A 13,251-nucleotide genomic window follows, 5' to 3' on the forward strand; every position below is an offset into this window, starting at 1 on the left:
AAATTTTAGAATCATATTTGACAATGTAAATTTTTATGAAAAAATGTCTAGTTAAACGTTAGCCTATCTGTTTATTAAAATGAATCAAAAATAAATTTCAGATATCACAGACCACAATGAACTAAAAATAGAATGCGAAAATTTTGTTAAATTTCTTCTGAACGTAATGACATGTCAAAATTTATAAGTAGAGTTATTTGAAATATTCTCAATACATTTTGTAATAATAATATCTGTTGTTAGCTAACTAATTTTTAAAAATTTATATTTATTTACAATGTTTAAACCAAAAATAATATGGTGATATTTTGTTTGCGCCAAAACAACTTAACGAAAAATCTTTCATTCAACTCGACAGAGGCAAGGTTTCAGCACAGCACCGGGACTGTAGTTGAGTCTCTAACTCACTACAAGACGATGCTTATTTTATGCACAACACACAAATTTGATTCGTCAGGCAAAACCTTAACAATTATTATATTGAAAAAAATTTTTTTCAACCTAAAGCCTAATTAAAATTTTTGTTTCCATTTATATCCCATCAAGATTCGATACCATCTCAGAAAATATAACAAAGGACGACATGGTTTCATCTTTTATTCTGACAGGAGCACAACTTTTTGAAAGCTCTCTTGAATTTAATGGACATGGCGTTGTACAAGATAGGGTTGATGGCGCTGTTGGCGTGCACCATGGTCCTGCAGATCAACATCAACCAAATGTCCTCCAGCCTCTTCTCAAGGAAGGAATTGTACACGACGTACAGGCGGTACGGAAGCCAGAGTACGGCGAACAGTCCGACCACTATCACCAGCATCTTTATGATCTAATGAGAATAACGTAGAAGTATATTTATTCAGTGTTTATAATGATTGTTCAATAAGACATTTGAAGCGTTAATAACGCTGTAAATTTGAAAAAAGTAAAAAATACTACAGAGAAGAAACATATAAAAAATGAGAATGGTTAAAAAAAATTTTAGTACAACAAAATTTTCCATTCAACCTTAGAGGCAAAAGCTTAGTACTACAACGCATAAAATATTTTAACACGTAGCCATCATTAAACGATGTTTGATTTTCTTTTTGTCGTGCACAGAACGTGAACAATGTTAAACATGGGGCACAAGAATAATGCAATCGTTTGCTGGCTGCAAGGCAAACTGCCATCGAGTAAAACGTGGAAGGAGTCGGCTGTCCAGCTTCACAGTCCACAGCCACACGCACAACATGACAAATCGTACCGCGTATGCAAATATAATGAGATAACTCGTTATGAAAATTGGTTTCAACTTGAAAAAGTTTGCAAAATTATCGTTAACCAAAAAAGTGATACGTGTTTACTGTGTCAACATGAGCACAATGAAATAAGATTGATGTTTTGAATTTTTGTGAAAAACTCGCAATTTTAGCTAAAATGTGAATAGAATAATAAAGATAAAAAATATGTGACAAAATCATTAAAATAAGAAAAATACAATAACAAAGACTAGAGGAAAATCAATTTCTAGTCATGTTAGAAAGAGCAGTTGTGCATTGAATTAAACGAGAATGGAACATGGGAAATAAATAAATCAATCATAGACGGTATTCGAGAAATTCGATTTAAATTTTACTTAAAAGTATGATGAAGCAAATGCTTTTCAAATTAATGGATCGGCGAAATCGTTCAGTGGACGCGTCTCGCGACGCTGTTATTGCGCGATGGTCTGGTTCGAATACGATCGTACGCTGTCTGCGTATGATACGGTGCTTGCTCGCGCATCTTATGTGTATGTAAGAATTGGATGAACGTGCAGTTGGTGTCACAAAAATTTAATTGTAACTGAGCAAGTAACAAATCAAATGTAAGGAGGTATGTGGAGTGTATTGGGGAAAACAAAAAATTAGTAATACAAAAGAATTTTCACAAAAATTTATCAAGACGATTGTTTAAAAATTGTATGAAATAAACTTTGATTTTCAACAAGAATTGACATAGGTACCAAATAGAAACTGTTTCAATAAACTTAATGAATTTATCAAAGATTAATGAATTTTTTTTTTTATTATTTTCAAAAACTACAGTTGTGAATAAAAATTTTTTAGCAGCTAACACCCGTAATTTATGGTAAGAAGAAAACAAAAAATTTTTATACCTATAAATCTTATTTCAACTGATTAAATAAATAATCCCTGTGAATAACAAAAAGCCAAAATGTGAATCTCTTTCATAATTATTTTAGTTAATGCAAGTTGATGTGGTCAAGTTAATAAAGTGGATTACTAGCAAACTGAAACAAAAAGTGGATTGGACGCTGGGAAGACTCTCTTTATGATTGATGATCGCTAATTAATAACGTGATGAGAATGTCGAACGAAGCTTAAAAATACGAAGCAAAATTACCATTATCACGCAATTTCACGCAATTGGTCATAAAAACTCGTGCTGCTAATAAAGTTTTCGCTTCATGAACTCATTAATCATTGGCAATATTTTTGAAAAGTTGAACGTTTCCCAATTTATATTACGCTGTGATAAACTGTTTCGCTTTCTTATAATATGTCTATATCTATATATCTTTATATATATATATATATGTATATATATAAATATATGTATATATATATATATATATATATATATAATATGTATGTTAGAAAGAAAACCTGTTTCACACAACTGTTGGCATATATTATTCCGTATATCGTAAAATCCATTGTAGAAGAATATAAATAATTTGTGAACAATTTATGTAAGGTGTGTGTCATCCTATCACAAATATAACGCCTTTTTATAACGGTCTTCAGGAATGTATATAATGAGATTTTGACAATAAAATTGAAAAAAATAAATTGAATTAGCTTATCGTCTCAAACTCATCGGCAGTGACTGCATTTTTGTGGTGGGCTACATTGCATAAAGAAAGAAAAAAGCAGCTTGTTTGTGAGTAAAAGCAATGTTTGATCGTTCTGAAGAATCTTATCATTTCAAATTTACCGCATTTCTAAGTAACAAAGTCGACCAACCTGTTACCTTACAGGCTCCAATTAAACATTTCCTTTCTAATTATCTTCAACTTTGACAAATTGTTTCATTGATGAAACGTTGACAGCAAGATTATCTTTTTTTGGATTTGTTCCCAGAAACATTTGTTTCAATAAAGGAACCAGAATGTTTAATATTTTAAGAAAGGTTTCTGTAAAAATAATGAGTTTTCAAAGTTGAAAAACGTTTGTAGGTTGTTGTGAAGCATCTAAATATGTATGTGTTCATTTCATGGTTGCTACATCGTGTCACAAATACGAAAAAGTTTAAATAACCACAAAACTCTATTATACAGTGATCGGTTTTGTTGAGTTGCATTCAAATGATGTTGATGAAATCGTTTCTTGCAATAAAAGTCCTACCCAATGCACATGTGTCAATTTAACACTTGATTAGGTTTTTCATTTATGTTTTTAATGAAGTATTTTTTTCATTATTTAAATTTTTATGAGCTGAAAAAGTTAAATATATGATGTTAACAAAAATATTTTTCATAAAACGGTGGTACATCGAGGAAATGTCAATAAAATAACTTGCCTATTTCATATTCGATAGTTAATTTTTTTTAAATAATTTCGTTTCAATTGATCTCAATCACTAATGTCTGAAATTCGCTGTGCGAGTCTTTAAAACTTTTATTTATTTTTCTTTAAAAAAATCATAATCCGCTAGACGCTGAATCAACTTGCAAGAAAATATTATAAAATGAGGAAAATAAATACCGGAGTAAGGAAGTAAGAAGATAACTAACTAATAATAATATCTAGCTATGTAGCTATTGTTTTAACCATGAGCTCGAAGATGATTCACACGAAGCCAAGCTGAACGATAAAATACGAATGAACAAGATAAACTTATGAATAGATCGACATTAATACTATACAATTATGAATAGATAAACATTAATCAATTAATTCGTGCATATATAAATATATATATATATATATATATGTATGTGTGTATATATATATATATATATATATATTTATGTGTGTGTGTGTGTGTATGTGTGTGTGTGTGTGTGTGTGTATAATTTAATGAAATTGTCTACGTATACATCTAGGTAGGTGTCCAATCAAATGAAACGCACGTTTTCACGAATTTGCAAAACAATACCGTGATTGATGAAGGTAATTAAATCAGACGCTAAGATTCATGACGAAATCAATCATACACGTATGCACAATTGCACACACGCATTTAACCAGCCTCACGCATCTATATATATACAATTTGCATTTGTATTTTAGTTGTATCGATAAACATACATATACCATTAACATATAACTTCATAAACACAGTCATAGATGTCATATAAATGTATATATAAAATTGAGAGAAAAAGAGAGAGAGAAAAAAATACAGAGGAAGGTAAAGAGATAGAGAGAGAGAGAGAAAGAGAGAGAGAGGAGGGAGAACTTGCATACAGTAAACCTTCGTTACGGCGGACTTCCTCACAAAGTACACCCAAATATATTGTGAGAAAGTTTATGACACAAAAATGTTTTTACAGTGAGTCAATCAACCTACTCACGTGTAACCTTTTTGTGTTATCAGTTAAGTTACCAACATTTTATTTCGATCCGTTGAACAACATTTTCTTAAAAAGCATTGAACGTAGTCGTTGGAAGTTTTGGACTCTCTCTCTGTAAACGATTATAAACTTCTGAATAAAAATGCACTTGTTGATTTAAGGATAAATGGATATAACATGAACCAACGTTTTCAAACTTTTATAAGCGCCCTCTCATCAATTATAATGTGCGTCTGGTGACTGTGTTTATTTTAAAATGTAAATTCAGTTACATTTTTTGGCTATAAATTAAAATTTATATTTCATGAAAATTAAAAATAAATTAATAACATATATATATATATATATATATATATATATATATATATATATATATATATATATATATATATATATATATATATATATATATATATATATATATATATATATATATATATATATAATTTTGCACAACTTTTTGCAACTAACCAAATTATAAAAATTCCCATCAATTTCATGATTATTTTTGTTAAACCGTCGCGGACCGACCACCAGCCGTTTTAAATTAGTTCAAGATAATGTAAAAGTTCTTTCTATAATTAACAGTTAAAATACATACGAAAATATTTGCCGAATAAAAAATTTTGTCATTTGTCTACTTTCCTCTCCTTTCAATGTTTGAATTTTTGAGGTTTTCCCTAATTTTTGACCTATCATAGATATGAAACTATATATATATATATATATATATATATATATATATAGTTTATCTTTTGTTTTTTTATATTATGTTGATAAGAATTCGAGGTGTTTTTTTGTCGTTTAAAGAGTTGAATATTTATTTATCTTTTGCTTTCTAACGTTTTGTCTGTCACGCGCAGTATAAAATGCGTTGTTCGTTCTCATCTTGAATGAGTTTATATATATATATATATATATATATATATATGAAAGAATGAAGTTGACTATGCCGTTTTTGTACCACAATAAAAAAATATATCTGAGTGATACAGTCACCCGACCAATAAAAACTGTGAATGAAAATTGGGAAAAGAAAGAAAAGTGAACTCGATAAAGTAATAACAACGCAGAGCGCATGTTTAATAACAAACAAACATCAATATTCCATTTTGTTATAAGGATTCGCGCAAGTCTCGCAATTTTATTTGTTTGCGAATAAATAAGAAAGGAAAATAATTTTCACAGCTCTTATCTCACAAGCACATGCTGATTAAATTTTCTTATGTCAATTTATGCCATCCTCACGAGATGAACATTTACAAACAGATGAATGAACATTCACAAACAAATTAATCACCATAAATATAAAATTTTCCACTACCATACCACTAATACTTTCAAAAACATGAGACCATCCATGTATGAACGCAAAGGCGCAAACATGCGTTAACGCACATATGTACACACACACGCACACACACACGAAACAATGACACTTTTTTTAAATAATAAAGATAAATAGCATTTTTTACTATGTATGAAAATTGCCGTTTTAAAACAGGTCTAACAATTAAAATTGTGGCGCGTGTTTCCGCATAAATTCATCTACAGTTTTTTCCAACTCAGGATAAACTAAATTGGACTGTCCAGCTGCATGAACGGAGAATGCAGTTGCGTATTATTTTATTTTGCTCGTGCACTTGTGTTTAATTATCTAAATTAATAGCTTAGTCACATGGTGGCTCCATTCTTTTGCGTTCACAAATTGACCAAATGTATCGTTGTTCTTATCATCAAGATCCCAACATTTAGAAATGACACTATATGACATTTTGGTAGGGTAAAACAACATAATTGACAAAGTTATTATTGTTAGTGTACCGTATATCATCACTCACGCCAACAACAACAACAACAACAACAACAAAGATAATAAGTAGCAGCAACAAACCAAAAGTATTTAGGTCTTATAACTATTTTTTCCAAACAGTTTGGACTTTTGGAAAAAAAACAAAGTAGGTGGAGTGATTGATGACTCACAGTTTCAGCATTCACAAGCTTCTGTAGTTTTTATAAATGAAAGAAGACAAGATTAGAAACTGGACAGTGAAGGAAAAATTGTGACTTGTAAGTGTTAAAAATTTAACTTTCAACTTTTGAAATTGAAAGATTTAAAAAACAGTAAACACCAGAGAAAGATTGAAATTAAATAGAAATAAAGTCTAGTTCAATGTTTTTACAAGTGAATTCATTGCAAATGAAATGTGTTGTGGAAGACTTCTAAAAAAAAACAAAAATTATGTAAATTGTAGATCAACTGGAAGGCTGCAGGGAAAGCTGTAATTGTGGATGTATAAATGATTGTTGTAATAATAACAGTCAAAAAACAGGAAACTTGTGTGGCAAAAAAAATGATTGGCAATAAATAAACATACAAAATTTCAGTAAAAATATACCCATAGAGCATAATTGAAATTCCAACAATAAACATCGTAAAACTAAAAACAATTATTTAATTTGACAACGCAAATTTCGCCGAGAGAGGAATGGCAGTCTGGGTGTCATCCATATTTTATTCCTTATCCAACGGGCCCACACGTTTGTTTGTTCAAACAATTGGCTGAGCCCGCAAGATAGAAAATGAGAATAGAAAATATCGAGGTCACAATGGACGTACATTTACAATGCAGCAGCAAGCAGTTGAAACTGACAAAACATTTTACAAAAAGTATGGTGCGGCCAAAACATTAAATAAAATAAAATAAACGAGAAAAGCTTTAATTTTTGTATATGTGAAAGCTGCGTGAAACGAACATTTCTTTTTATAACTTTCTTCCTTGTGTAAGTACTTTGCATGCAACTTTTTTATGTTTCACGACTAAGTATAAATAATATATGTGTGTGTACTGTACGTGTTTGTTTGTGTGTGTGTGTGTGTGTGCGTGCGTGCGAGTGTGTTTGTCTGTGTATGTTTGTGTGCGCGCGGATAATATATGACTGCTGATTATTTTCAACAAAAAAATTCATTCGTGTTAAAATTAATTCGAGTGCGAAAAAAAGTCCAAAGTTATTTAAAACAATGCTAGTGTTTTTATCTAGCTGCTAAATTTAACAAGAAAATTTAACAAAACTTTAGTCATTATTCAAGTTTAAGTCCAGAACGTACACATGCCTACGCTAGGTAATGCGCACTCTTTCGTTACTACTAACATAATCAGTAGCGTTTGGCCAGGATTTTGTCGATAAAGACAAAATTGAACGAAATCTCTACATAAATTTGTAAAAATTTGAACTGAAAACTGTTTCAGCTCCACCCCCCCTCAATTGACTTTACTAATTTTATGTTAGTGCACTTCACTGGAGTGTTTATTCGGCTACCAAAGTGTAGGTTGAAACAAAAACATGAGAAATCGAAAAATAACCTGGTAACAGATTGCATGCATTGCAATTGTATGCGCGTTGCAGTCAAATTTCGTGAAAAGTAATATTATTGTATAATGATATTCGCACATTTTTCAAAATTTTCAACAAAGTTACAGCAAAGTGTAAACTAATAAAGATACATTTCTTAATCGCAATGCAATTTTGTAGTTTTTAAATAATCGTATTTGAAATGGCTAATTTGAAAAGATATCGAATGGCAAAACTGAACACAAAATTTAAAAAGCAAATTATTATCGATACTGAACGATTATTTGAATTTCAAATTCTTGATAACTTGAAACAATTTCAAATGCAGGATGGCTTGGAAAATAAAAAATAGCCAACGGTTGAAAAGAATGAGAAGCTCAAAAGAATATGAATTTTGAATGAAATTAACTGATTCTAAAAAATAAATCTATATATGACTAACAAAATTGACAAAACTTAATAGCCCTTTTGTCTTCATAAATCGGTGCAGAAAATGATTTCAAAATTGTACAGCCTATACATACTTCAGAAAGAAGTGAATGCGGCGACGCTAATAACAAAATTGATGTGATTTGACACGTCTTTAAAAATGATAATAAAATTTGCGTTGAAATAAAACTGAAAAAATTTAAACAAAAAATTGAATCAACTTAAGATAAAACGGTTTTGGAAGCTTTAAAAAAGACCACGTGATAATAAAATTTATCCTAATCTCGATCATAAAAGAAAATTGTTTCCGTGCACGATGCTGTTTAATTCAAGTATAAGTGCACGTTTCTGATGGCTTGTGTATGTGTGCCCTACAGTTCGATTATGTTATATTACATTATTTTCACCATTTATCAATTTAGCTCCATAATTATAAAAATAAACCAGCAAAAAATATTTTCTTTCGAAGCAATTTAATCATAAACCGTATGAACATGGATGATTGGTTATGAAAAAATAGATGAAGGATACGACCTGCATTCTGGATTGCAGAGTCGCTCCGTAACCAAAATGGCTGCTGTTGGTCGATGATGACTTGCTAATGAATCTGGATTTCTTTCTACTGACTTTAATGGCAGATGAGAAATGTTGAGGACAACCAGATACGAGATAATTTGATTTTGTGATTTTAGCTTGATCGTTCGGCGAAATTTCAACGTGGTGCAGTTTTGATGGATGCGAAGATGTTCCGACGGAAACAATTTTGTTATTAACGTCGCCGCATTCACTTCTTTCTGAAGAAGGTATAGGCTGCACAATTTTGTTTAGTTCATTATCGAATCCCGTGTTTTTTGATGTTGTGCACTGTATACCTGATGAACATGATCGATTATTATTTTGATGGTCGTTAAAAAATTTGGAGTTGTGAATTGATTTATTACTTTTTAAAGCCATTTTCAATTTTTTGTCAGCAGATAAATCTTCATTATATAATTTTGTTTCTCTCTGTTGGGCAAATTCATGATCGCTAGAAATACGCTGGTTTCTTTTCAATTCAGTACATATAGATATATCGGCCAATTTGTCAACTTGTTTAGTGTCGAAAGCCTCGGCTGATTGAAGCAGTGTATTTTTATTTGTAATGAACTGACATTTTGAGTCATCAATGGCCTCAATATTAGATAAGTTATTCAAAGAGCGTTTTAATACAAATAACTTTGAACTGTTAGTAACTATTTGTTTAGATTTAGATTCAAATTTTGAATTTGCAACATTTTTCAAATGTGTTGATTTTTTAACACTATCGAATTTTAAACTGCAACTTGGATTTTTGAAATTAGACATCTTAACAATTTCCGCTAAGTTGCCGCTGCCACTTTCTGAGCGACACGAAGCAGCGGCTGCGGCAACAACGTTGAAAGCAGCAGAGATTGGGTTGCTTCGATAGAGAGATCTCGAAATCAGTGCGTACAAAATTATATTGGCGAGAACTGGTATTAAATACATGACAACCAAATCTGTTAAATAATAAACCAAATAATATTTCCTTTCCAGTCTGAACGTACATTCTTCTAAATGTGAATTCGTTTTAGCACGAGTGTGACTTAACCCTAGCCACGGAGCACTGTAGCAGAGGCCAAACAGCCAGAGTGCCGCAATAATTTTTTTTGCCCTTCCAACTGAACATATAAATTGAGCTTTCATTGGTTTACAGATGGCGATGTATCGTTCAGCGGTCAATGCAGTAATAGACAACGAGCTCAAATTAAATCCTAAGTATTGAACAAAAACCATGATGGAACAGGCAGAGGTACCAGCCGCAAACTCGTCGACGATTAAATGGAATTCTATTATTGTTGGTAAAGTTGCCGACAGAAGAAGAAGTAAATCCGCGACCGCAAGCGAAACCAAATAACAATTTGTAGAAGAATGCATGCTTTTACTGCGGAGCACCACAATAACCTGCATTTTTGGAATTACTCAATTTTAATATTTAAAAAATTTCCGTGAATTAAAATTAATTTTACAGTTTTTAAAGTTAGGCACAAAACCATTAACATTGCTATCGATTGCAATCAATAAGGCGTAGCAGCATTTCATTTCTTTTGCAAACATGCATACTAATACTTTTAAATTTTATTTTAAACTACATTTCACGGTGTATGCAAATGCAACTGAAAAAACTCGCGTATTGTAACACTATAAACAAAAATATTTTTTAATATTGAACAATTCAATATGAAAAATTTACTCACCACCATGATGTTACCAATGAATCCAACTGCAAATATTATTGACATTATTATCGTTCCGATAATTCTGTAGGATAATTCGTAGTATTCGATGAATGGATATATTGGTGAAGATGTGGTTATCGCTCCGTACGTGTTGTTAACATAAGATGCCACGATAGTTGAAATGTGTATATCCATTATTTGAAAGAAATTTACAAACTATTATAAACTTTAAAAGGCTAGATGAAATTCAATCTCGAAAAATGTTTCAGACAAACTCATTGAATGCGTAGCAAATGAGCATTCTGTTTGCTGCGATGCACACGCGTGCGTTCGTGAATACATCCAGAATTAAATCTTTCTTTCATATACGGGCTTATAATAGCCATGGATATTACAAAAGTATGTGTCGTTGTTAAGTGTAAGTTTTACATATCATTAATAATGAATAATTGGTTAAAAGCGTTAATGATAAATAAATGCGTTAATATCTTAGATGCAGTATCTAATTAAAGGTTAAAGGTCAATTACACTCTTCCTAGGTTAAGAGGAATCAACAGCACGTCACAAACATCGTACATGATTACATGTAAAACGACGCATCACACACGAATAATGTGATAGGCATTTGTCATATTCGAACCGAACCCAGTCACTGCACGCACTGCGAAACAGAACCAGGCAACCCTAGCCCCTTGGCTATCACGCCGCCCAAGATAAATGAAATAGCTGCAACTGCAACGGCGAACATGATGGCTACAAAAAAAATCATTATACTCGATGTCACAACGGAATTCAATGTAGACTGTTAACACAAAAATTACTGAAATTTTCTTTGTCATTTTTATATTATATTTGTTATTATTTAAACTGTTTTCCTCACTAAAAATCAGTGCATACAACTTAAGGTCATCGACTCAACTTGAATCTCTATAATAACATAAGCTTTTCAACTTAATCAATCGATTTTATTAGCAAGTACGCGCTATGGCCAATCTAGACAACTTTAGTGGGGGCCTAAATTTTGAAAATTTTCCAACGTTCCAACACTCACCAGGGAAATAAATTTGTGAACATGTTCCAATGTAGATAGAGGGTTAATTATTTTTACGGGGCGGGCCGACCTTTTTTCTTATTATATCATTTTTTCGTCAAAAACTGTACTTTTTCCGTTCAAACAATGAATTTTACAGACTTTTATACAAATACTGCTCACAACTGGGAGCACTGGCCCCCGGCCTCCTAGATCCGCCACTGAATACACATCCTTTAACATTTCAATTACAATGTAGAAGCATATGTAATATTGTACATGTACCGACCAACATACGCGAAAGACACAAGATTCAATCACACGCACAAATATCATCATAGTCGAGCTATTTCATTATGTTTTAATGTTATAAAAATTTAACATTCTTACCTATAAGTCATTTCTTGAAATTTATACTCGCAATTAGATATTCTCATTAATCTTCTGTTTCCATCGTTAAATCATACATTTAAATTATGTACTTCGATTAATGTCTTTATTCTTTGCCGGTTCTTATTTTTTCAGTAAAAATTTTAAATTAGCTGCAATTTATTTTTTTAAATTTTTTCCTACTAATAAATAAAACTTTCAAGGTGTTCTCAACAATATGCACAAACACCAACTTTTTTACAAAAAAATCTGCTAAACGAAAGTGAAACTCATGAAAGCCTTTAACGAGTTTTTTATTTAATTTGTCATTTCTGAGCTGCTTGAAAACGTCAGTAGTTTGAAAATTTAGTGCTGAAAATTTAATTTCAAAATCGACTCATTTAAGTGTTTAGAACAAGTAAGCATTGGGATAGATGGGGCTCGAATATAGTAAATAGAAACATTTAAATTAACCTGCGATGACCAATAATTCATCAACTGAGACCTTTGAGGAAATGTTAAGAGAATTTACGTTCGGGAATATCATGCGTGAGCAAGCATTCAAAAAAGATAAAGGGCCATGATTAGAAAACTATTAAATGCTTATCAAAGTGATAATTATAAGGATATCTTAAAAAGAAATGTGAACATTTTCTTTTAAGTTTAACGTTAAGTTTTAAGTTGGTAAATATAATGTAGTGTTAGGAGTGTATTTAAATTGATAAAAAAATGCCACTACTATCGCAACAGGAGATAATGCAATTCTAAAATTGTTAATGACAAGTTGAAAATATTAGTGTTATAATAATACATTCTAAAATTAGGGAAGGGTTTATGGCATTTTTGTGAAGAAACGCTTTTTTTAATTTTGTTGAAACAATGTGGAATAAACAAAATAGTACAAAAAAGGTCGCCAAACTCTTTGCACTTCCAATTAATTTTTAGTTGCGCCTCTAATGTTAGTTTGTGGTCAAAGCCGCTTAACTTTGTATTTGACGCCAGCGACGCGATGTTGAAATCCGGCAGCGCCAGTTCTGCTTACCAAAATTGGCCCACTTGGCACTCGCATTCGTTATGGCCCGACTCCAACCGAGCGGGTCTGACTTCTTACTCATTTAAAGTTTGAGAATAGGTTGAGGTCGTTTCGTCCCCAAGGCCTCTAACCATTTGTTTTACCCCGGAAACTTTTTATCAGTCGGCATGTAGACCTACATATAGACCTGTATATATTCGATTTTATTGAACATCAAGACGAATAGTAAATTAATAAA

The 13,251-nt window shown here is 31.4% G+C and overlaps 1 protein-coding gene across 1 annotated transcript; it reads right to left on the reverse strand.

The window, feature by feature from the left end:
- Positions 1 to 589: 589 nt before the first annotated feature.
- On the reverse strand, positions 590 to 10,776 carry HELRODRAFT_63198 (hypothetical protein; the record flags this gene model as incomplete). Its single annotated transcript, XM_009011234.1, has 4 exons — positions 590 to 826; positions 8,876 to 8,959; positions 9,755 to 10,306; positions 10,600 to 10,776. The coding sequence occupies 4 exons, from the start codon at positions 10,774 to 10,776 to the stop codon at positions 590 to 592; spliced, it is 1,050 nt and encodes a 349-aa protein (XP_009009482.1).
- Between the last annotated feature and the right edge of the window lie 2,475 nt (positions 10,777 to 13,251).

The sequence above is a fragment of the Helobdella robusta genome (assembly GCF_000326865.2).
Source record: "Helobdella robusta unplaced genomic scaffold HELROscaffold_1, whole genome shotgun sequence".
Classification (NCBI taxonomy): Eukaryota; Metazoa; Annelida; class Clitellata; order Rhynchobdellida; family Glossiphoniidae; genus Helobdella; species Helobdella robusta.